Source organism: Tympanuchus pallidicinctus, unplaced genomic scaffold (assembly GCF_026119805.1).
Source record: "Tympanuchus pallidicinctus isolate F22 unplaced genomic scaffold, pur_lepc_1.0 scaffold8, whole genome shotgun sequence".
Taxonomy (NCBI): domain Eukaryota; kingdom Metazoa; phylum Chordata; class Aves; order Galliformes; family Phasianidae; genus Tympanuchus; species Tympanuchus pallidicinctus.
Window position 1 is genome coordinate 50,662,695 of NW_026294802.1, and position 22,536 is coordinate 50,685,230.

The 22,536-nt window shown below is 58.7% G+C and overlaps 5 protein-coding genes across 15 annotated transcripts in view; all 5 read left to right on the plus strand.

Moving 5' to 3' along the window:
* EEIG1 (estrogen-induced osteoclastogenesis regulator 1) overlaps positions 1 to 5,862 on the plus strand; it is a 35,710-nt gene extending 29,848 nt beyond the window's left edge. For all 3 annotated transcript variants that reach the window (XM_052667728.1, XM_052667730.1, XM_052667729.1), the window contains exon 12: positions 763 to 5,862. In XM_052667728.1, coding sequence (XP_052523688.1) covers positions 763 to 808 — 46 coding nt within the window. In that variant the 3' untranslated portion in view covers positions 809 to 5,862. The remainder of the gene's footprint in view (positions 1 to 762) is intronic.
* Positions 5,863 to 6,000: 138 nt separating this feature from the next.
* DPM2 (dolichyl-phosphate mannosyltransferase subunit 2, regulatory) lies at positions 6,001 to 8,540 on the plus strand. Its single transcript, XM_052667739.1, has 4 exons — positions 6,001 to 6,159; positions 6,274 to 6,363; positions 7,371 to 7,473; positions 7,741 to 8,540. The coding sequence occupies exons 1-4, from the start codon at positions 6,016 to 6,018 to the stop codon at positions 7,797 to 7,799; spliced, it is 396 nt and encodes a 131-aa protein (XP_052523699.1). The 5' UTR covers positions 6,001 to 6,015; the 3' UTR covers positions 7,800 to 8,540.
* A 698-nt stretch (positions 8,541 to 9,238) lies between these two features.
* Positions 9,239 to 12,007, plus strand: ST6GALNAC4 (ST6 N-acetylgalactosaminide alpha-2,6-sialyltransferase 4). 2 transcript variants are annotated; one of them, XM_052667737.1, is made up of 6 exons: positions 9,239 to 9,386; positions 10,196 to 10,267; positions 10,555 to 10,707; positions 10,785 to 11,197; positions 11,278 to 11,385; positions 11,455 to 12,007. In XM_052667737.1, exons 1-6 carry the CDS (start codon positions 9,381 to 9,383, stop codon positions 11,642 to 11,644), a joined length of 942 nt encoding a protein of 313 aa, XP_052523697.1. In that variant the 5' UTR covers positions 9,239 to 9,380; the 3' UTR covers positions 11,645 to 12,007. The 2 variants fall into 2 exon arrangements, with proteins under 2 accessions (XP_052523697.1, XP_052523698.1); XM_052667738.1 differs by lacking the exon at positions 9,239 to 9,386 and adding an exon at positions 10,027 to 10,098.
* A 399-nt stretch (positions 12,008 to 12,406) lies between these two features.
* On the plus strand, positions 12,407 to 16,312 carry ST6GALNAC6 (ST6 N-acetylgalactosaminide alpha-2,6-sialyltransferase 6). Of its 5 annotated transcripts, none has more exons than XM_052667731.1 (7): positions 12,407 to 12,508; positions 12,929 to 13,081; positions 13,681 to 13,745; positions 14,002 to 14,285; positions 14,411 to 14,808; positions 14,900 to 15,007; positions 15,085 to 16,312. In XM_052667731.1, exons 2-7 carry the CDS (start codon positions 13,068 to 13,070, stop codon positions 15,329 to 15,331), a joined length of 1,116 nt encoding a protein of 371 aa, XP_052523691.1. In that variant the 5' UTR covers positions 12,407 to 12,508; positions 12,929 to 13,067; the 3' UTR covers positions 15,332 to 16,312. The 5 variants fall into 5 exon arrangements, with proteins under 5 accessions (XP_052523691.1, XP_052523692.1, XP_052523693.1 ...); XM_052667732.1 differs by having other exon boundaries at positions 12,442 to 12,508; positions 12,926 to 13,081; XM_052667733.1 differs by lacking the exon at positions 12,407 to 12,508 and having other exon boundaries at positions 12,868 to 13,081; positions 15,081 to 16,312.
* A 281-nt stretch (positions 16,313 to 16,593) lies between these two features.
* AK1 (adenylate kinase 1) lies at positions 16,594 to 21,127 on the plus strand. Of its 4 annotated transcripts, none has more exons than XM_052667359.1 (7): positions 16,594 to 16,661; positions 18,083 to 18,125; positions 19,574 to 19,609; positions 19,995 to 20,158; positions 20,271 to 20,387; positions 20,602 to 20,793; positions 20,901 to 21,127. In XM_052667359.1, the coding sequence occupies exons 2-7, from the start codon at positions 18,116 to 18,118 to the stop codon at positions 20,964 to 20,966; spliced, it is 585 nt and encodes a 194-aa protein (XP_052523319.1). In that variant the 5' UTR covers positions 16,594 to 16,661; positions 18,083 to 18,115; the 3' UTR covers positions 20,967 to 21,127. The 4 variants fall into 4 exon arrangements, with proteins under 4 accessions (XP_052523319.1, XP_052523320.1, XP_052523321.1 ...); XM_052667360.1 differs by lacking the exon at positions 16,594 to 16,661 and adding an exon at positions 16,842 to 16,916; XM_052667361.1 differs by lacking the exon at positions 16,594 to 16,661 and adding an exon at positions 17,347 to 17,433.
* Positions 21,128 to 22,536: the final 1,409 nt, after the last annotated feature.

Sequence of the window (22,536 nt, forward strand, 5' to 3'; positions counted from 1 at the left end):
AAACATCATGTGCTACATGGTGGCTTTATTCCCACATTCGTTCCCCTGGGATCTCTCTGGTGACAGTTTACAGCTGCACTGGAGTGTGAATGCAGTTCTCAGTGGAAAACTGGAGAGAGAATTTGATCCTAGTTTTTAGATCCAAGAACGGAAATCAGTGAGGAGTGAAAGGACACAATGGTAAAGGTTGGTTCCTGTTGGGTCTTGCACTCGCAGGCAGTTTTGCCTCCTGCTGGACTGCAGCAGAACTGCAGCTCCCTTTTCCTACCCCTCCATCCGTGCTGTGGGCTTGTGCTCTCAATACAGACTTCTGGAGAATAAAACTCTGTCTTGGCACAATAGCCCTTACTACAATGTATTGACTAGTTGTGTTTTTTGGTTTTCTTTTAAGTTTTGTAGCATTTTTTGTAGCACAAAAAACAATAGTGGCAAACACAAAGATGTGTCAAGTTGGTGGCAAAATTGGGAGCAGAGTCAGGAATGCTTGTTCTTTGCACTGTATGCTCCACCCAAGCCCTTTCCTTCTGTCCTCTGAAAGGATTTGTTTCACCCAACTCTTTCAAGCTCTAGGGTTAGTTTGCATGTCGCTGTCTGCTTTGTGTTACGTGGGTTGACCTCCCACCAGATTGACTAGTTATTGTCAGTGTTTTGTGTGAGGTTAGAGGACAGTGTTCATGAGAGGAAAGCTCTGAATACAAACTTGTTTGCATTAAGTAATGGGAAAATAACTTGGCTTTCTCATCTTCTCCTCTGCGTCCTCAGGGTCTCATCCGGAGTTTACGAGCCAGTGGTGATTGAAACCCACTAAATGTGAAGAACAGGGTAGAGCTGCTGGAAACAGGCCCCCTACCCAATCCGCTGCCACATGGATGCCAACCTTTACCTCTCTTCATGCAGCATTCCAGAAGGGATTTCTCCGTGCCCCTACCCATATGTTTGCACTGCAGAACTACTCTGAGACCACTCCAGATCATGCACTTTCCCTGTGTTGGCAGAACCCTCCTTCACTTCCCAATTGTTCCAGTGCCTGCCCTCCCCGATTGCAAACAGACCCAAAGTGTCTGCTGGACTTATCCTTAGTCCTAGAGCATGTTGCTCTTCTGCATCCCTCACTACACCCATCCATTTGCAACGGGGGATTTCTCAGCTTGTCTCCCCAAAACATTGGGTTATGCCACTGTGAACTCTTCAAACCACTTGGGGGGGAACCATTCTAACCAAACCAAGAGCTGCTTGTTGATGACACGGTGAAATGGTTACTTGCAGGATGCTTTTTTCCTTTGACTGCAAGGGAGCATCACCTTCCAAGGCAACAGTTTTGTTGAACAAGGTATGCAGTGGTGTACACTTCACCTTCCTACACTTAAAACCCCCCAAATTTTTCTTCTCATAGGAAGTATCTCCCAAAAGTGCATTTCAGAAAATTACCACAATCCAGATGGGAGTTGATAAATGGTTAAATGCTAGTGCTTGTTATACCACTAACTGTATTGCACCCTTCCACTGCTGGGCATGGAAGGGCAGTGTTCATCAATTAGCATTAGCAGGAGCACTTTAGAGGTTCCAGATTTTACCTGGAGGAGGCTTGTCTCTGCTGTTCAAGGCAAATAATCCATGTTTGCTGGACTGATTCAGCAAATCATCACTGTTGGATCTTGGAATACAATGCCTCCTTTTTGGCTTAGGAAGGGAATTGCCCTTCTTGGACTGTGAAAAGATTCTCATTATCTGATGACCATCCCCTGGGCCGGAGCGGGATGCCGTTGTCTGTGGTGGCCTCGTTGGTTTGGTGGTTAACAATTGCCTCTCTTGGCTTGGGCCAGGAAGGTAATTGGTGCTGGTTGTCCTTTCTTGGTCTGTCAGTAGGAGTCTATGCCTGAGCTGGTTCTTTCTGGGGCTGGAGAGAAGCTCTGCCTGTAGGGCAAGATAAACCCGCCACCTTCGCCTTCGAAGGTAGATGGGATATTTTCTGCTGTTCTCTCTGCAGCAGCTGTTCTTACCCACTCGGTGAAGAGTCAGTTTTTCTGACAAGGTTTCAAGCTTTTCTGGTTGATCTTTCAATTGCTCTTGTTCGGGTTCTTCTGCAGTTGTTTGACTCTTCAGCTGCCTCTTCTCCTCAATGTGAGCAGCAGAGACGCCAGTCCCTTTCAGCTCTCACTTATAGATTCTCCTGGCAGCTGAATTGCAGATGAGGATCTATGCAGCCACGGGCTGTCAGCAGGCTGTGCTTTCAGCCTTTCCTGTACGGAGACTCGCGGCCTGTAAGCTATTTCTGTGTAGTATCCTTTCCTCTTTTGTCAGTGTTCTGTAGCAGCACTCAGCAGCCGTGCACTTTGAGAAATGGCACAGCACGATGCTGGCGTGGCCAGAACATGCCCTTCTCTGACACACGTGTGCGTGCACGCTCTCACAGGCACACACTTGTTTCATTCAGCGAGGAAAGACTTGTAACTGATCACACTGTTGTTCAAATTCTTATCGTAAAGCCTTTTTAAAAGGACAAAAAAAAAAAAAAAAGGATTAATAGTGATCTCTGTGGCTAGAATGCATGCAGATGAGCTACTGGAAAAGGGAATTTGGCAGAATGGGAGATGAGGAATGAAAGGGCCTTGATATTTTTCGCCCTGCTAGCTAAGGCTGGCTGTATGGGGAGGGTGCTAGGCTGTGAGGCAGAGCTGTACAGCTGCTTACTGTGTTCTAATAGTTTCTCTCCTTAAGTCAGGAGGCTTCTTTCTGTATTTGGAATGACCATGCATAAGATATAGGTCTTCTTCACCCCTTTCCCTTCAAAGGGAATTAAATTTGGATTACGGTTACAAGGGGTACGGAAAACACTTAGGTTTGGTTTGATGTAGGGAAGTGATATTGGATCGTTTGATTCTGTCTGAAACAAAAGCTCTTTCACACTTTCTGGTGTTTTAACTGTGATCTCAGACTGTAGGTTTGGCACTCGCTTGCAGGCTGGTGAGCTTCCTGCTTGCTCTGGGGGAGAGGTGCCCTGTTCCAGGGCTTCTGCATGTGTGCAGGAAGGGGAGAGCTGACTGCTTTTCTTCTTTCCTGGGGCTCTGCCAGAAAGCTGGGCCTCGCCTGATTCTCTGGTCAGGTCAGTGCAAGGGCAGAAGTACACAAACAGCACTGTGTGTTCTTGCCTAGCCTGCAGGTAACGGTGGGAGCTGGCTGTCCAGCTGCTCCCAACACGGCACCTGCTGGAAATGAGGTCTGGGGCAGTGCCAGACTTGCAACAGCAGCAACCAGAACTTGAAAAAGGCAAAAATAAGTCAGGAAAGAGGCCAAACGCGTCTCAGTTCTCCTGCTTTGCTTCTATTCACGTGGAAAACAATGACAGTTACTGTCAGAGCAATTGGGAACCAAGCGTTTTCTTCTGGGCTTCGATTGGCAGGAGTCTGCTGCCCTGAGACACCAGCAGCTAGGCATGCTGTGAAACCCACTGTGGGACAGAGGAGGGATCTCTTTCCAGCAAAGCAAAAAGAGCTGAGCCGTACAGAAAGCTTCCCAGGCTGGCAGAGTTGTAACCTGCTCCATCGTGTAATTGTGGCCAACCTGGAAGCGTCTCTGGCTTCTCTTCCAGCAGCTTGGCACATCACTGCTTGCATTTTGGATAACTGTGTCTCATGGGGTATGTCTTTCTTGTTCTACATTGTTATTGACTGCACAGGTCCTGGTCTGTATGTAGCTTTTTAGCTTTCCCACCCCTCATTTTGAACAAGAAGGCAGCCCTTGTCATTGAGCCTAATACAGCACAGATGGGGCTGGAGTGCCCAGGATGGAGCCATGCAAAGGAGGAAGGAGCAGCCTGCTTCTGTCTCCAGCCCCCACCTGAGGCTGTTGCTCTGCCCTTGGCCAGCAGCAGACACACCAGGTGCTGGTCTCTTGGGAAGCTGCATCTTGCACGCACTTTCTCCTTGTTGGCATTGCTGCCGTCTGTTCCTTGTTGGATTTTGAACATTTAAGAAGTGAATCAGTTTCCAGACCCAAACCTCTGGTTAGTTTCCTTTAGGGTTTTTTTTTTTTTTTTGTCTTGAAGTTCATAATTTTTTTTATAAACCCAGCAGGCTGGTGTATTTTCTTTTCTTTTTTTTTTTCTGATTGCATTGTTGTTTCATTGATATTTTATTCCTGGGGGGCCAAGAGAGGACTTTCTTCCCCACATTGTTTTCCATCTCAGGGGATTCAGAGGTGACTTAGACAAATAAAAGGGCCTTATTGGCAACAAACACCCTGCGTCCCTGGCCCTGGTGAGCAGAGCTGGCTCTGTGCTCCAGGCTGAGGGCCAGGCAGGACGTGTGGGCTCTGCTCTTGGCTCCTGGTGGAAGCCTCATGCAAAGGCTTGGAAAATTCAGAGTCGTGATTTTTGTTTGCTTTTTTTTTTTTTTACTAACTTTTAAAAACCGGTTTGAACTGAGTACATGTCCAAAGGGATAGGCTTGGTTGTGAATTGGAGAAGGAAATGAGTATCATTTGGAAATGGTGGTGGAAAAAAAAAAAAAGGGGGGGGAGAAGGATGTTGCTCCTCTGATTTTTGGGGTTTCTTTTGTTTGTTTGGGGAATGGTTGGCACTTTAAATGGGGGAGGGGGAGGATTCGTGCTGTCTGTGAAGTGATGGGCAGCAAGTTTGTGATCTGTTCCCCCCCCCACCCCCCTTATTGCCACATCTCTTTGCCCCCTGCAGAAAGTTAAAGTCCTTTTTTAATGTTTGCTTCCGTTTTTAGAGGGTTCTGAACTGGGCTGAGACCCGAAGAAATGTCTTTCATTTGAATCTTGATAGGAGGGGTTGACTTTTTTTTTTTTTTTAATTTATTTTGTTGTTGCTATTTTCTTTTTAAAACTGGTGGCTGTGCAGCTGGACTCTGCACACGCTGTTGTGAACCTCTGGGAAAACCTCACTCCAGGTACGCTAAAGCACCTCGGTGAAAGAAGCCCCTCCTGGAGAGGGGCCGTCCTGCCCTCCCCTCGCTCTCCTGCTCGCTGCCTTACCCGGGGGCTGCAAATTCCCCCCAGCCCTGCCTGCACCCCTCCTGGGCTTTAGCTGACTAAATGCCCTGGTGACTTAGCCCTGTGGACAAGGCTGGTCCCCGGGGGCAGGTTACAGCAAACACTGCCTGGTCGCAAGTGTTTGTACTGAAAAACCAATTCCTGGCTGTCGGGGGGTGCATGCAGATCCCCCCCCTTTCCCTCCCAATCGTTGCATCATCCGTCAGCCCACCGCACCACCGCGCTGAAAACCTGGGCGATGAACGGGGGGGGGTGAAGCCTTGAGCTCGAGGTGTGGCTGAGCCTTTTCACTTGCCTCAACAGTAAGGATTAATGGTAGAGCCCGTATTTTTGTGGGGGGAGGGGGGGAAGGGGAGATCCTGTTTTATTTTCATGAGAGTCAGTTGAGCTTGGCGATGTTCGGATGAGCCACTTGATTTATATCAGATTCTATAGAGAGATGGCTGATATTTTTGGAAAGGGAACGGCTCTATGCAAACTTCCAAAATTTCTTGAAGAGATAGTTTAACATTTTTTTACTTTGAAATCTAAAGATAAATCTCTAACTTTTTTCTTAAAGCAGAAGTGCGTTTAGAAAGAGAAGCTACTTCCACTGCTCTATTTTGATGATGATTCTTGGGAAGTTGGGGCTGGGAAGGACTATTTTTCACCATTTCTATCTCGCTCCTCTAGTTTTTTCGTTTCATTTTCTAACGGAATGCTGTGCCGTCTTTGATTCAACAGATCGTGTTTGTATTTTCTGTATCTGGTTCCTAACGTAGAGAAATAACAAATATATGAGGAAATCAATATAATGTCAAATGTTGTTATGGTTTGGGGGAAAATAAAGTTTGTTTTTTTGGTACTTCACACTGAGCCCTCTGGTTTTGCTGCGGTCTTTTTGTTGTTCTGAATGTATTTGTTGTTGGCGGAGAGCTGCAGGGCTCCCAGGATTTGGCCATTTTCTCTACGCTGGAGCACTGCAGTTCCCATCGTGCTCCAGGCGAGCCGTGCTTTCCCACAATGCTTCGCGCTCCTCAGCCCGCCCCCTCTGATGAGCGCTCTTCCGGTCCCGGAGATCACGTGGGCATAGTTCTGCGCTCTGATTGGTCAGCCGCTCCCGGAAGAACACGCCGGGCGGAAGGGCTGGAGGTGGCCGTCGCCATGGTGAGTGGGGCCGGGGCCTGGACTCCGCTCCCTTCCTTTCTCCTGTCCCGGGGCAGGACAGCCGGCGCCGCTCCCGCTGCTCCCACAGAGCCCTGAATCTCTCTCCTTTTGCAGGCCACGGCGACGGACCGAGCGGTGGGGTTCGGCCTGGTAGCCTTCAGCCTCATTCTCTTCGTGTACTACACGCTGTGGATCATCGTGCTGGTACGGGGCTGCGGGGCTCGCGCTGGTTCTTAGGGCCTCCAGATCTTGTTGAGGTGCTGAAGGAGCGCGCTGTGCTGGCGTCCTGCTGGGAAGTGCTGGGGCGCAGCCTCCTGGCGTTGGTGGCACAGCGCTCAACCTCCACCTGCGCTGGCCCGACCCGGGCTCAGTGAGCTTGGCTTCACTCCCAGTGCTCCTGCATTGCGTGGGGATGGTGGGGGCTGTCAGGGCGAGCCAAACCTGGCCCCTGTGTGCTTGTAGGGCCTTGTGCACATCTTCAGAGTTATGGTGCTGGTGGAGGTGACAGATGGAGTCATAGAGAGAAATGCTTCTCAGTTAGACTGGAGCCCAGCAGGGAGGAGAAGGGCTCAGTAACACCGAGCTCTGGAGAATGTGAGTCTGGCAGTGTGACTGCTCCTCAGGATGCGGCAGCTGGGGTCATTAGTCATTAGTGGTGTTCTTTATAGAAATGGCTCCTTGTCAGTTTTCCATACACCAGCTCAGCCTTGGACTCACAACTGAACTTCTGGCAGTTTCCTTTCTGAGGATCTTGGGTTCCCCTCCTAGATGTGCTCACAGCTGTGGGATAGGTGTTCACGCAGTGCAGGAATCATTGCAGTGCACTTTAGCATCCGAAGTTTTCTGCTGTTCTCAGCAAAGGAGCCATGACAAGATCAATATGAGAGAGAGGGCAGCATCAACCTTTCCCTTGAAGAAGGCAGAAGGTTGGGGGTTGGTGTGCCCAGCACCACACAGCCAAGCCCACCATGGCTGAACTCCTGCTCTCTCCTCACCACCCATCTGAGCACTGGAGTCCACCTTCCGGCCATTCTCTGCAGCTGCGGTGCTGCTGTGTGAGGCTTCACCACGTGCAGGTTCAGACACTCTTTTATTAGCAATCCCCTCGAGCCCCATGTTTCCGATCTGCTTTTGAAACCCCAGGGCCACACGTGTTGGTGACTTGCTCTCATGTTGTGGCCACCTGCTGATGCCCCACTCTGTTTCTGCAGCCCTTCATTGGCAGTGACCACAGCATCCACCAGTACTTCTTGCCCAGGGAGTATGCAGTTATCATCCCCGTGGTGGCTGGGCTGCTGCTGCTGCTATTTATAGGTGAGTGTTATTTTGGTTGCTCTAATTAGAGGGTTCTAAATTGGGAAGAGAGAAGAGACACTTGTGAAGTGCTGCTCGTGGTTCCTGCAGTGGCTTAATTTGGCTCAGGCATTTGTGTGCACACACGTGTAACTTCAGCTGTTTGTTCCTCTGGGCATTAAAATTGTTTCTTGTGCTCTGCTGAGGTTCCGTTATTCACTGTGTGTTTTAAAGGTGCTTTTCATTTGATATTTTTTGATTGAGTCTGTTCTCTCTCTCTCGTGGTAGGTGTTTTTATAATGGTTGTGATGTGGAAGAGCAGAAAACCTGCCAGGAAATCTGACTGAAGGCCCAGCTGAGAGATGGAGACAAGGCCCCCACCCTGCAGCACCCAGGCTTGGAGGAGCCAGCCTGCAGCACCAAGCAGCCCCCTCCTCCAGAGTGCTCTCGAAGCAGCAGCAGCACCAAGCTGGCTGCTCTGTCTCCCACATTCCTTCCTCCAAAGACGCAGACTTGCATAGTTTACAACTTACTGACTAAAGGGAAGCAAAACTGACTTACAGGACTTACCAGGAGAGGGACCAGAGCTCCAGCTAGGACAAATCTGCACCCTGGCTGAGGCTACATGCAGCAGCTCTGCTGGCTGGAATCTGTCAGGGTTTAGCAGCTGTAATTGCAGAGTATGAGCTCGGTTTTGGCCCCCATCAGGTGCTTGGTCTCTGGGTAATCTTTCCCCTCTGCTCTTGCTGCATACAGTAGTTTATTCCTTCTGGGATTATTTTTTTTTAAACTGGAAGAGCTGATGATGGTGCTGTGAGCTCTCATATTGCTGAAGAGGGCCCTGTGAGCTGTGCTTGTAGAGCACGTGCTGCACCCACATCCCCTCCTACAGTCACCCAACTGAGCACACAGCACGCCCTGCGTGGCAGAGGAAGCATTTGGCTCTACTGCCACTGACTGCAGCTCTCATCACAGCTGCCAGCTGCAGCCTGGGCTCCTGCCTGCACTGCCTGCACTGACCCGGGCTGCCAGCAGCTCCCAGTGGCTGTAGTGAGCTACATTTATCCTCAATAAAGGTCTCTAAGGTCTTTGTTCTCCCGCATCAAGTGCAGAGGTGCTGCTCCAGCCCTCTCTCCTGCTGTGCTGCTTGCACTCACAGTGACTGCAGAAGGCACCAGGCCAGGGGCTGCTGAGGTGGGGACAAACCAAGCCTGCAGGGACCTGGGGACAGTGCACTCTTGCTGCCCGTTGCCGCGGTCCCCACTGATCTCAATTTCTAGGGGCCAGTCCATCACCCTGGCCCAATTCCTGGAGCTGTGCAGAGCTTTATTGCTGGGGAAGGGCAGGAGGCAGTGCGCACTGCTGGCACTGGGCCCTGCCTGCGTATCCGGCTCCTGGTGTGGGACAAGCAGGAGCTGCGTTGCTGCAAAGGGCAGCGTCCCTAAAAATATCCCTGTTGGTGTGATGGGAGGTGGCTGTGCTCCAGCTGTAGGTCGTGGCACTGCGTGTCCCTGCGCAGGCTCTGTGCCTCTGTTCCTTCTCGCCACCTCTCAGCACGCAGGGTTGAGTCCCCAGCCCAGGCACGTGCTGGGTGCAGCCATGGAAAGCAGCCTCTTGTGTGGCTCCCTGCATCCTGCTTGCTGTGCTGCTGTCACTGCCTCTTCCATGGCTGCCAAATCCCTTTGGGAGTAGGAACCAGTCTCGAGTTTGTTTTTCTTATTTCCTTATTGCTGGCTGGGGAAAACCCCAGGGGCACCTCAAGGCAGTGGGAGGGGGGTAGCACTGTGTGACGTGTCCTTCAGCTTGTCTGTAGCTGACGTAAGGCCACCGGGCAGCACCGCAGGTCAGGAGGCCCCAATCCTGGTCCCAAAACGATTCCCGGGCTTTCAACAGTGCACTGAGCTCAGCGACACCCGCGTCGGTGGGGCATGGAGGTGAGGTCGGGATGTGGAGCTGGATCTGGGGGATCCCAGGGCAGGGGGGAGGCGCAGTGCGAAGAGAGAGCGGGAGAGAAGTGGGGGCGATGGGCTCTAGTGTGGGAGATGGGCTCGCTATTGGGTCTGTCGGTACGGAGCAGGTGCTGGGTGTGTGCTGAGATTCACAGGGCGGGCTGGAGCCGGGTGTGTCCGCCCCAGGAAGCACGGCACGGGTGTGAGCGGGGCACAGGGCAGTGCTGGGCTTGGTACTGCGATGGGAGTTGAGATCAGTGCCGGGCTGTCGGTACCGGGAAGCGCGGCTCGGGTCTCGGGGCGGTGGGCGCACGGGCTCCGCAGCGCCGCGCCGGTGCCGCTCTCGGGGCTCTGCGCGGGGCGGTCCCGGCAGCGCAGCTCGGCTCCGCCTCCCCCGGCGCGGTTCTTCCAGCGGAGCGCAGCGCGGTGCCCCCGGCGCGGCCCGGCCGCGATGCGGGACCCGACGGCGGCCCTGGGGGCCGGGCAGCGGTACCTGCACCGCAGCTCCCGAGGGGGCTCCCGGCGTCGTGAGTGGGGCCGGGAGGGGCGGGGTCCCGGCACCGAGCACGGGATTGGGGGCGGGACGGGGACGGGAACCGGGCGTGGGGGAGACCTGAACGCGGGCATGGAGGGGATCCGGGACGTGGGAGGGTTGGGTCTGAAGCGTGGGAGGATCCAGGGGGACGCTGAGCATAGGGTGCGCATCCTGCGTGTGGGAGGGGGGCTTTGGGTACCGGGGGGTCCCCAGCCATGATGGCCTCGATCCCCCCCCGCTGACCCCGCTCTGTGTGCAGGGTGCACGCCCCAAGCCTCCCTGTGACCCCAGTTCCCCACGGCCGCCCCAGCCCCGAGGGATAAAGATGCTGGTGAGTACCGCGGGGATGGATGGGATGAGCCTGCAGCGCTGCGGGGCTGCGCGCCCGGATACCTGCGGTGCGGCGGCTCCGGGTGGGCATCCCTTGATCCCCGCTGCGGGGACAGTGGAACCCGAGGGGTCGCTACCGCACGCGTGGGCTCCGGCCGCGTGCAGGAAGTGAGTCACGGCAGCCCGGTGCTCCCTCCTCGCAGAGCTCTGCTGCCGGGCTGCGCTGCCTCCAGCATCCAACGAGGGCACGCGGCCGAGCCCGGCGCAACCCCGGTTCTCCGCTTCCAGGTCCGCTTCTTCTTCGTCCTGGTGTGCGCGGCCGCGCTCTCCGTGTTCTACGTGCTGCTGTGCCGTGAGGCCGTGGGGCAGAGGGGCGGCTCCGCGTACACCGCGCCCGCAGCGCTCAGCTTGCAGGGCTACAGCCGCGTCCCCGACGGCAAGGTCGGTCCGTGGGGCGGCCTCGTCCCCCGCGCCTCGTTTTTCCCCATCCTCGGTGCTGACGGTGCGTGTCCCCGCAGCCGCTGCGCAGAGCTCCGTGCCGCCGCTGCGCCGTCGTCTCCAGCTCGGGGCAGATGCTGGGATCGCGCCTGGGCCGGGCGATCGACGGGCAGGAGTGCGTGCTGCGCATGAATCACGCCCCCACCGCCGGCTTCGAGGAGGACGTGGGCACGCGGAGCACCGTCCGCGTCGTGTCGCACACCAGCGTCCCGCTGCTGCTCAGGAACCAGCCCTACTTCTTCCAGCAGTCCCGAGACACCATCTACGTCATTTGGGGTCCCAGCAGGAAGATGAGCCGCGAGAAGGGCGGCCCGACGTACCGAGCGCTGCTGAAGGTGCTGGAGATGTACCCCTACCTGCAGCTCTACACGCTGACTGAGGAGAAGATGGAGTATTGCGACGACGTCTTCCAGAACGAGACAGGGAAGAACAGGTACCGCGGCCCCGCTGGGTGCCCTCGTCGTGTTGCTCCCGTCCGTCTGCGTGTCCCCATCCCACCGCTGTGCCCCGCAGGGTGAAATCCGGCTCCTTCCTGAGCACGGGGTGGTTCACCATGATCCTGGCCATGGAACTGTGCGAGCACATCTGCGTCTTCGGCATGGTCAGCGACAGCTACTGCAGGTGCGGGGCTGGGGGTGGCAGTGGGGGCTGCGGGGGATGCACCGTGCTCAGCTCCCCTGGTGCCGACAGGGAGAAGAACCACTCGAGTGTGCCTTACCACTACTTCGAGAAGGGGCGGCTGGACGAGTGCAGGATGTACCTGGTGCACGAGAAGGCCCCCCGCGCCGGGCACCGCTTCATCACCGAAAAAGCCATCTTCTCCCGCTGGGCCAAGAGGAAGGACATCATCTTCACCCACCCGTCGTGGGCAGGGGGGTAGGAGCAGCTGCAATGCGATTGGAAGCCCCTCAGCATGCCTGGGATTAGGGGTCTGCAGCTGCTGGGGGGGCACCGGTGGGGACCCTGTTGCGTTGGAGTGCATGGAATGGGGCTGCATCCACCGAGACCCCCCCAGCTGCAGGCCCTGAGCTGGTTTGGACCCGTGCGGGATGGATGTTTAATGTGGGATGGACCCTGATGCTCTGGCACATGTTGCCACATATGGGGCACGTGGAGTGGGGCCGGGACACCCTGTCCCACAGCCCCCACATGTCCCCTGCCCGCAGCCCTGAGCTGCCTTGCCACAAGTGCCCTTGGATTCAGACCAAAGCAGACTTGCCCATTAAAAGCATTTTTAAGTCCACGCTGAGCTCGCGGCGGTGCTGGGACACGGAGGTGCGCGGTGTCGGGGCGGCAGCTGGGTTTGTCCATCTGTAAATAAGGTGGGGATCCGATGGGCGGGGTCAGAGCACGGAGCGGGCGCTGAGATCCGGCGGATGGGGTTTTGCGGGGAACTGCGGGAGCTGCGCCGAGGGATGGGAGCAGCGAGGCTGTGGGGCAGCAAATCTACGGGGCAGAGGGAGACTCGGTTTCCACGGTCGAGAGCCCCCTGGGCCCCCCCCCCCGTGCCTCTCAGCGCCGCGAGATGAGCTCAGCCCACGGCGCCGCGCCGTATCCCGGCAGTGTCACGCGCGCACGCACCCACGCGCCCCGCGCAGCCCAATCCGGGGCCGTCCCGTCGGGGCGGGCGACGTTAGGACCCCCGCGCAACCCCCGCCCCCAGCACAGCGCGGCCCCGCGGGCCTCGGGAGCGCGCGGCGGCGGCGGCGGCGCAGTGCGGAGCGGAGCGGGGCTCGGGCCGAAGGTGCGGGTGGGGATGCGCGGCGGCGGCGGGGGCGGAACTCACTGTGCGGGGAACGAGCCGGCACCGCCCCGCCGGGATGCGGCTGCGCCCTGCCTGACACGGCCGTACAGAGCGGGGGGGTCCGTGGGGGGCTGCGTGCTGGGTACGGGGGGTGGTATCTCTGGGGACGGAGGGGCTGCATCCCGGGTACCGGGGGGCTGCGTCCCGAGGAGCGGTGGGTTTCAATCGCGAGTGCCGGGGGTTGCGTCCCCGGTTGCACGGCAGATGCGTTCCAGGGCTGGGGGAGGATCTGCGCTGTGGGGGCACGGGGGGGTGTGCGCGCTCGGCAAGGGTAGATCGGCATGTGGGGGCCGTACCGCGGAGCCGCAGCCGGGTCTGTCGTACCGGGGGTGCAGACAGCGCTCGGCGATTCCCCAGCAGAGCGCGATGTGACCCCGGGGGACGCCATGGCCCTGCTGCCAGCCGGAGGGGCCCGGCAGCACCGCACAGCCCGGGGGGAGCGCGGCGAGGAGGAGGCGGAGGAGACCCCCCGGCAGCGCTCAGCACCCGCTGCGGATGAATGCCCCCACCCAGGTAAGGGACCTGCGCCGCAGGAGCGGGGTGACCAGCGGGGGTCCCGGAGCTGCCACCTCCTCCCCCTTCGCCCCGTGTCCCTGCTGCACGCTTCTCCTGGCCCCTCAGCCCCGTGCGGGGACGGAGCTCCCAGTGCTGTTCCCTCTCTCCTGGGACTCCTGGCACCAAAAATCCCGGCCGTGCCCCAGGCACGCTGGCTCCTTCCCTGCCCCAAAGCCTTTCGGGGCCCCCTGGAGGGTTATGTGCCGGCTGCTGTGTAATTTTCCGTCTTGCCTCCTCCCAAGACAATCAAATTTCATTTTGTTTTTAATTTCTGATTGGTACAACTATGACCCAGTAGGAGTGGCAATGACTCACTGAGAAGGACTTAAAATGTTCGTGGAGGTGAGAAGTGAGGATAAAGAGTCTTCTCACTGGGCAAGTAACCATGGGAGAACCCCAAACACCCCAGGGCCAGTTTAATAGGATTGAGCTGGGAGATCCCAATCTCCTTAGGGCGCTGGAATCAGCCCAGGGCTAAACCCGGTGTGGGGATCGGCGCATGGTGCGGTTTTGGGGACGGGATCCCACTGCTTTTGGGGTAACTGCGTGCCTTGCAGGTGCTCGCAGGACGTCAGCAGTCACTCGGCACTGAGGGCAGCACGGAGACATGAGCGGCAGCACGGTGAGTGGCACCCGAGTCCCCTTAAAGCCATTCGGGAGGGCCGAGCTGGGGGCAGCCATGCCACGATCCTCTGGCAGCAGCTCAGAGGAGCGCTCACGCAGTAAAGCATTTTCCTCCTCCTCCCTCCTTAAAGCCCTACAGCCATGCAAACAGTGCCACTACTGGGAGAGCTGGAGCTGTGTGTGGCTGGGCGGGGAAGGACAGGAATATCCCCATCTCCATCCCCATTCCCATCCCCTCCCCATCCCTATCCCAGCTCCCTGTGACCAGCAAGGGGAGATGGAGTTGGGCCGGATCATCCCTGTGATTTCCATCCCCATCCCTTTGGGGAGGAGCCCTGATGCTGTCCCCCACCTGCAGAGCCAGCGCGCCGCCGTCTTCGTGCTTCTCTTCGCCCTGCTCATGCTGCTGATCATCTACAGCTCCAGCAGTGGGACCGAGGTGTTCTCCTACAGTGCGCTGCGGGGCAGAGCCCGGCGGCCCCCCAGCCTGCGGCACTGGGGGGTGAGCAGCGGGTACCTGCCCGTGTCTGGGAACAAGGTGGGCACAGGACGTGGCTGTGGAGATGGGATGTCCCCGTGGGTGGGACACCGAAAGCCCCTTGGTTTGGGGTTCCTGTGTTTTGGGGTTTCCTTGGTTTGGACTCATTGTGTCCATCGCCTCAGAGCCTGACTGCCCACTGCCACCAATGCGCCATCGTCACCAGCTCCAGCCACCTCCTGGGCACCCACCTGGGCGCCGAGATCGACCAAACCGAGTGCACCATCCGCATGAACGACGCTCCCACCACCGGCTATGAGGCCGATGTGGGCAACAAGACCACCTTCCGTGTGGTGGCCCATTCCAGCGTCTACCGCGTCCTCAAGCGGCCCCAAGAGTTCGTCAATAAAACCCCGGAGACCATCCTCATCTTCTGGGGGCCGCCGGCCAAGATGCAGAAGGGGCTGTTGAAGATCATCCAACGCGTCGGCGCATCCTTCCCCAACATGACGGCCTACATCGTCTCCCCGCACCGCATGAAGCAGTTCGACGAGCTCTTTCGGGGGGAGACGGGGAAGGACAGGTACCGAGAACTCCTCCTGCCCTCCTTGTGGTCTGTGGGTCCCCACTGGTGGGTTGAGCACCGTGAGGGTCACCCCATCGCTGTGCCCTAGAGAGAAGTCGCGCTCGTGGTTGAGCACGGGTTGGTTCACCATGGGGATCGCGGTGGAGCTGTGCGACACCGTCCACGTCTACGGCATGGTGCCCCCCAACTACTGCAGGTAAGGGCCTCCCCATCCCCCAAATCCCAACCGCAGGGCACAGCGCGGGGCTCAGCCCATGGTCTGCCTGCAGTCAGCGTCCGCAGCCCCGCCGCATGGCCTACCACTACTACGAGCCCAAGGGCCCCGACGAGTGCACGACGTACATCCACAACGAGCGCAGCCGCCGCGGCAATCACCACCGCTTCATCACCGAGAAGCGCGTCTTTGCCAGCTGGGCCGCCCCCTACAACATCACCTTCTCTCACCCCACCTGGCCTTAGGGCAGCTGCACTGAGCGGGGAGCCCTGGGGATGGGGTCCCTTCGATTCGGGGTCCTTTTGATTCAGGGTCAGCTTGGGACGGGATCTCCTTGGCTTGGGGTCCCATTGGGATGAGGTCCCGTTGGTTTGGGGTCCCACTGGGATGGGGTCTCCTGGGGGTAGGATCTCTGTGGGATGAGGTCCCCTTGGCTTGGAGTCCCCTTAGTTTTTAGTTCAGGGATTCCTTGGCTTGGGGTCTCCTGTGCCATGGTCCAGTCCCCTTGGTTTGGGATCCCTTTGCTTCAAACTCCCCTTGGTTTGGGGTCCAGGCTGCACTGTGCACTGCAGGGCTGATACAGCCATCAGGGCCACATGCCACTGCTGTGCCCATGGCGTCTGCATAGCTGTGACATCGTGGGTTTTGGGGTGTCCTGCGGGACATGGGAACTCTGCATGGTCCCAGCTCAGAACCACCCAGGCTGCATTGCAGCCCACCACCCTGAGAGCACACGGGGGTGCAGGTGCATGGTCCCCTTTGGCTGGCATGGGGGTCGCATTGCTTCTGGGGCAAAATTCCAGCCCCCCCAACCCCCCACTTTCCCTCAGCACAAATCCTAACATTTTCAGTGTCACCATCCCCAGAACAGAGACCTCAAGAGCCACCCGAGTGAGGACCAAGGGGCTGACACTGCCAACGTGGTGCCGGGGAGGGGGAGGTGGGGAGGGGGAGCCAATACCACACAGCACTGCCGGAACCTTTTGTAACCTGGCCGTGGGATTTGGGGGACTTTTTTTCCCTCCTGGTCCCGGTGTTTGGATTTCCACCGTGGAGCCACGCGATGCTCGTCACTCATCAGCCCCTCACAAACTATTCAGAAGTGTTTGGACGCTGAGCCCCGGCGGGGTGGCAGCCCCGTGCCTCAGTTTCCCCCTTGGCCGAGGCAGCGGGGGGGGGTGAAGGGGGCGGGGGTCCCGGTGGGGTCGCACCTTGAGGGGTGGCTCAGCGCCGCGTTTTGTATCGATTTGTACAGGAATAAACCTCGCTGCAGTCTGTTGCCTTGGATCTTGCCTGCGGGATGCATTTTTGGGGTCCGAGGGTGGGGAGGGGGGGGGGGGGGGAAGGTGGGAAAAGGACCCCCCCCCCAGACCGCAGCGGTGCTGGGGTCGGCGGTTTTGGGGTGCAGGACCCCCCCAGCTCCACCCCTCATCCGCGGGCTCCTCCCGTTGCGGAGGCGCGGTACCGGGGGGCTGCGGGGGGGCAGCATTTCCCCCCCCCCCCCCGAGTGCCCCCCCTTCCCGCTGCCCGCTCCCGGCATGCCCCGCGCCGCCAGTATTATATATATCTAGCGGTACGGCAGAAGCTGCCGGCCAGCAGCAGCCCCCCCCCCTCGTTCCGCACCGCCCCCCCGCAGGTCAGTGCCGCTCTCCCCTCCCCCCCCCCCCGGCCCCGTCGCTGCTTTGCACCGCGGTTCCCGTTCCCCGCCGCGCGGTGACCTTGGGGAGGGCGTTCCGGCATCCGCCGTTCGGGCCCCCCCCCCCGCGCTGCCCCCCGCCCGGCCCCTCTGTTCGGGGGCGGGGAAGCGTTCGGTCCGCCCCCCCCACCCCCCCAACCGTGCGCACAGCGGTGGGGCTGGGGGTGCAGGGGGGGGATGTGAGCATCGCTGCGGGTGAGCGGGAACCGGGGGGGGGCAGAAGGGAGAAGAGCGGTGGGGAGCACCGGGGGGAGCATTGCAGGGGTGCTGTGTTATTGCGGGGGGTGCTGGGCTACTGCAGGGTGCCGGAGCCCCCACCTGGGAGATTGGTGCGGGCAAAGCGTGTGGTCGGAGCTCCTGGTGGGACGCGGTTCTGGGGAGCCCATCGCAGCCTGGGTTTTGCCGGGGAGTCCTGCGCCGCCCGCTCCCTGGGCGCAGCCCCACGCAGGGTCAGGCCGTGGGCCGAGGGCTGCTGCCAGGTGTGCTCAATGCCCCCCTACCGGGGAGCCCCCAGGTTGCGCCCTTCCTATGGAGCGATGCCGGGCTCAGCCTCGCAGCGCAGGCGGGACGTGACCCGGTGCGGATTTCAACCCATCCATTCTTAGCCTCTGCCCTTTCCCGGCTGTAACACGACCTGACGGATGGCCGCGGCTCCTTCGGCCCCGGTCTGGCCGGTTTGGGGACAGCGAGGTGACGCGGTGTGGCTGAGCAGGTGGGGTGCTGCGGGGCTGGGTGCGGGCAGGCGGCATGGCCAAACCCACAGCAAGGAACTGGAGGGGCGGCAGGGGGCGGCCACCCCAACTTGGGCACCGAGAACGGGCTGAGCCCTTCAAAAGCCTCCCCTCCAGCACGCGGGGAGCTGGAGGAACGCAGGAGGAACGCGGGACGCCGCCTCCATCTCTCAGTGTCCTGGTCCCATGTGTGACCCCAAGCCGGTTTCCGGCTGCCAGGCAGCACCCCAGGCATGGGGATGTGGGCAGGGCAGGGCAGGGTGCTGGTATTGTCACCTTGCGTCACCCGGCAGCGCCGGCACAGGGCGGGTGGCTGCCGGCAGCGAGGTAGGCGATGGCTGCAGGAAGTGAGGTCCCAGCTCCTGGAGCCATGGAATTCGGGCAGCATTGTGCCTTTCTTGTGTATTTTAGAAATTTTATATATTTGAGGGCCAAGCTGAGGAACAGTAATGCTAGCAGGCGGGAAACCCCGTCCCCCAGCGTGGCCCTGGAGCTCAGTTTGAGATCTGCTCCATCCCATCGTGGAAGCAAAGGGAGAGCTGTTGTCCTGGCAACATCCTCTCCAGGCCTCAGTGCTGGGTACCCTTGTGTCCCCGCCGTGCTGCTCACTCTGCTCTGCTTCCCTTGCAGCCTGAAGTGCTCCTCCACCCAGACAGCAGCAGCATGTCTACAGGTGAGTGCTTGACGTCTGTGCCTCTTGCATCCATTCCCTCCATCCCCTTTGCATCCACCCCCCTTGCATCTGATCCCTCGATCTCCCTTGGCATCCATCCTCTCCAACCTCTGTTGCCTCCATCCCTTATACCTCATTGTATATACTCAATTTTTCCTCCTTGTGTCCATCTCCTGCATCCTTTTTGCATTTGTCCTCTCTGCCCCTCTTGTATCTAAACCCTTGGCTCCCCTTGTGTCCATCCCCTTTGTCCGTCTGTTCCCACTGTTCCTCTTGCATCTAATCCCTTAGTTCCCTTTGCACCCATCCATCTGTCCCCCCCATCCTCCTGTGTTGTACAGTTGTGTCCATCACTTCTCCCCTGCCATGCCCATCTCTTTTCTCCCCCTTGCATCTGATCTCTCAGCCCTTTGTCCCTGTCTCCCGTGTCCTCTTTGTATCTGTCACCTCTGTCCCTCTTGCATCTGATCCTTATGTCCCCTTTTGTGTCTGTCTCATGTTCTCTTTCCATCTATCTCCTCTGTTTCCCTTGTATCCAAGTCCTCAATCTCTCATCCATCCCCAGTGTCCCCCCCTTGTGTCCATCTTCTGTGTTCTCCAGTAGTGCCCGTCCCCTCTGTCTCCCCCTCGTGTCCATTCCGTGTCCTCTTTCCATCCCATCTCTGCGTCCCCCTTACATCCACTCCCTGTCCAACCATTGCCTCTGTCCTATTTCTCCCCCTTGCTTCCCTCCATCTCCCACGTACCCCATGTCTCCTGCCCCCCCCCCCCCCCCCCCCCCCCCAAACCAGCCTCTTGGCTCCCTCCCAGCCCTGGGCTCACCGGCTGCTGGAGGAGCTGAAATTTCAGAAGACTGAGATCCAGAGATGGGCAGTGCAGCCCCGAGGTGGCTCACATTATTTTTAGCTCCCTCCCTCTGCACTGTCAGATCCCAACTCATGGCAGGGATGGATCCTGGGGTGGGGGGGGAAGGGGAATCCTGCAGGGAAAACCCCCTGTTGTGTGACCTGGAATGCTGCAAGTGGATGGGCTGTGTCATTTCTGGGGACAGTCAGACCCCAGGGACTGTTCCATGCGTGCCCTGCTGCACCAAGCAGGATAGGAGCTGGCCATGGGGATGGATGTGGCTGTCCCTGCTGGTTCCCTCAGTGGGGCCGGGGACAGTGACTGTCTCCAGGATGCAGTGGAGTTCCAAGCCTACAGCTCAGCCCCACAGCTGCCAAGGCACCATGGGGTCTCAGTGCTTGAGCATGTCCAGTTTTGATGTCCTGGACTGTCCGGGTGACAGGGATGGGTGCTCCCTACTCTGCCCTCCCTGGGTTGAGGTTGGTCCCCACCACCCCTCATTCATTCCTGCACTGGGGACAGTTTGCTCCCTACTGTAAAATCCAGCTTTTAGATTTATTGTTTTTTTGTTTGTTTTTTTTTCTTTTCTTTCTCTCCACCAGAAAAACTGAAGCACCACAAGATCATCTTTGTGGTGGGTAAGTGGGCTTGGGACAGAGGTGGCCGGTGTGGGGTGTCTGGGACCAGCAGGGTCTAGCAAAGCTTGGGGTGCCAGCATCCAAAGTGATGTGATGGCAAACTGCTGGGAGTGATGTCATGGGTGCTTGATGGTATGGTGATGTCCAGGATGCCATCAGGAGAGTGATGTCTTGGATATTGGTCACAGTGCCTCTGGTGCCATCAGGGCAATGATGCCCATGTGCCAATGGTTCATCAGCCACACCAGCAGCCCATGCCACCCCGACAGCTCTTTCCATCCATGTTGTCTCCTCTCACCAGGCTTTGATGGGTCTGGGCTGCCTCTCCTCCTACCCCCACTAGATGGGGCATGGGACATGACGGTGGCCCTGGTGTGACTTGCAGGTGGCCCCGGCTCGGGGAAGGGGACGCAATGCGAGAAGATTGTGCACAAGTATGGGTACACTCACCTCTCCACTGGGGATCTGCTCCGGGCAGAGGTCGGCTCGGGCTCGGAGCGGGGCAAGAAGCTGCAAGCCATCATGGAGAAGGGCGAGCTGGTGCCTCTGGTGAGTTTGTGGCCATGAACACAGGGTGACGTGGGGACACTGCGGTGATGCAGCGGCAGGAATGGGACACGCGGTCCCACATCGCCCTGACAGCCGTACGCCCCCCCCCCAGGACACGGTGCTGGACATGCTGCGGGACGCCATGCTGGCTAAGGCAGACACCTCCAAGGGTTTCCTCATTGACGGCTACCCCCGCGAGGTGAAGCAGGGAGAGGAGTTTGAAAAGAAGGTGAGGGCAGTTCAGTGTGCGCCACGTCGTGTTGTGCCGCCTTCCATCTGCGGCCCGCACGGCGAGGGGACATCTGGGCTGCACCCAGGCCTGGCAGAGGGTGACTGGGGTGATGGCCGTGCTGTCCCCTCCTGCCGGGTGTCCTGCCTCCAGCCCCACCCGGAGGAGACGTGGGGACACCCAGACCCACACGGTGACAGCTGTGTCCCCGCAGATCGGCCCCCCCACGCTGCTGCTCTACGTGGATGCGGGGAAGGAGACGATGGTGAAGCGGCTGCTGAAGCGGGGAGAGACCAGCGGGCGGGTGGACGACAACGAGGAGACCATCAAGAAGCGCCTGGAGACCTACTACAAGGCTACCGAGCCCGTCATCGCCTTCTACAAGGGCCGGGGCATCGTCCGCCAGGTGAGCGGGATACAGGGAGGGGGGGAAGCAGCACGTGGGGGTGGCCGAGCCCCAACCCAACCCCCAGCATCGCTGAGGGACCCGGCACCCCATCACTGTCCCCGCAGCTGAATGCCGAGGGCACCGTGGATGAGGTTTTCCAGCAGGTCTGCTCCTACCTCGACAAGCTGTGACGGCCCCGCGCCCCCCACCCTGCGCTCCCCCCGCACGCGCGGGGCAGAGACAGCGGAAGTGGCCTTATCCTGTTTTCGTGGACGGAGCCGCGCGAAGGAAATTTCAAGGACATTGTGTTTGGCTCTTTCCCGTCTCTCCCCAGTAAAGTTCACTTTAATGAGCCCGGACTTTATCTTTTTCTTCTGTTGCAGGAAATGAGTTTTTCTTTCCAGAGATTTTTGTTTCTACCCCCCCCCCCCCCCCCAGCCAGCCCCTCTCTGAAGCTGATTAAGGGCAGGAAGTGGGTGTTTATCCCGGCTGCGATGCTGTGGGCCGGGGGATGCTTGGAGGAAGGGAGGGAGCATCCCGACTGCTTGCCCCTGGGGCTGTGTCCTGGCCCCTTCTCGCTCCCCCCAACCCCAACTCCCTCCTCTGTTTCTGCATCCCAGGGGCAGCATCCTCCCCATCCCTCCTCCTCCTCCCATCGGTGATTTCTGCCACTTCCACCATTTCTTTGCTGCTTTTGTCCATTGGGGTGTTTTGGGATGCCCTCACCCTTCTTCTTCATCTCATAGGATGGGGATTTCCATCATCTCCTCACTGCTTTTACCCATTGGGGTGCATGGCCGTGCTGCTGGCTGTCCTCCTTCCAAGCACATACTGTCATCAGTGTCACCGCTGTGCCTCTGGGCTGGATGTCACCTGGGGCAGAGGGATGCTGTGTGGACGTGCATCTTAGCACAGCCACCAAAGTGGTGTCCTCATGGGTGGGGGCTAGCACCTGGGTCCTCATGGGGGGCTGAATATCTCAGGAATGTGCTGCAGAACTGAATATGAGGGATGCTGGCATTGGGAACATGGAACTGAGGGTTCCCCAGTCCCAGAGCTGCCTGCAGCGTGCTCAGACGCATTGCAGCCCCCTGGTGTTCCTAGACAGGGTGAGGGCAGCAGGCAGCAGAGCCATGACCTCCCTGCGCTTTGGGGCTGCTGTAAATCAGGCACGGGGTGGGCAGCAGTTCGGGGGCAAGCCAGGTCACCGGGATGGTGTGGAGGAAGGAAATGTGCTGGGGAGAGGGGGGTGGGGGGGGAGGAAGAAAAATTCCCCTAGAAAAATTCCTGAAGGGAAAAAAGAAAAAAACAATTCCAAGCGCGCCAGGCTCAGACGTCAGCCGGGTGCCCAGGGGTGAAGCAACCATGAGCAACGGCGGGGCCGTGGCGCTGCGGGGAGGCGGCGGGCAGGAAGGATGCGGCCATCCGGCCGGGGCTGGGGCGCTGCCAGCACCGCGAGGCGCGTGTCGCTGGGGGCGGGGGGCCAGGAGGGGCGGGGGGCCGCGGGTTGAAGCCGGGTGGGGGATGGAGTGAGCCAGTATCCCTCGTGCCCTCGTCCCTCTCGGGGTGTGAGGTGAGCCTGAATCAGTTTCCCCGTATGGTGAGCAGGGCTGGAGCGTCCTGATTGCTCCTCTGGAGACAGGGGTGCAGGGGATGCTCAGGCTCGGCGCTGCTGACTGCACCCGTCCCCGCGGTCCCCAGGAGATGGCAGTGCTCTGTCGCTGGAGATGGCTGCTGCTCGCCCCGGGGACGTGCTGGGGG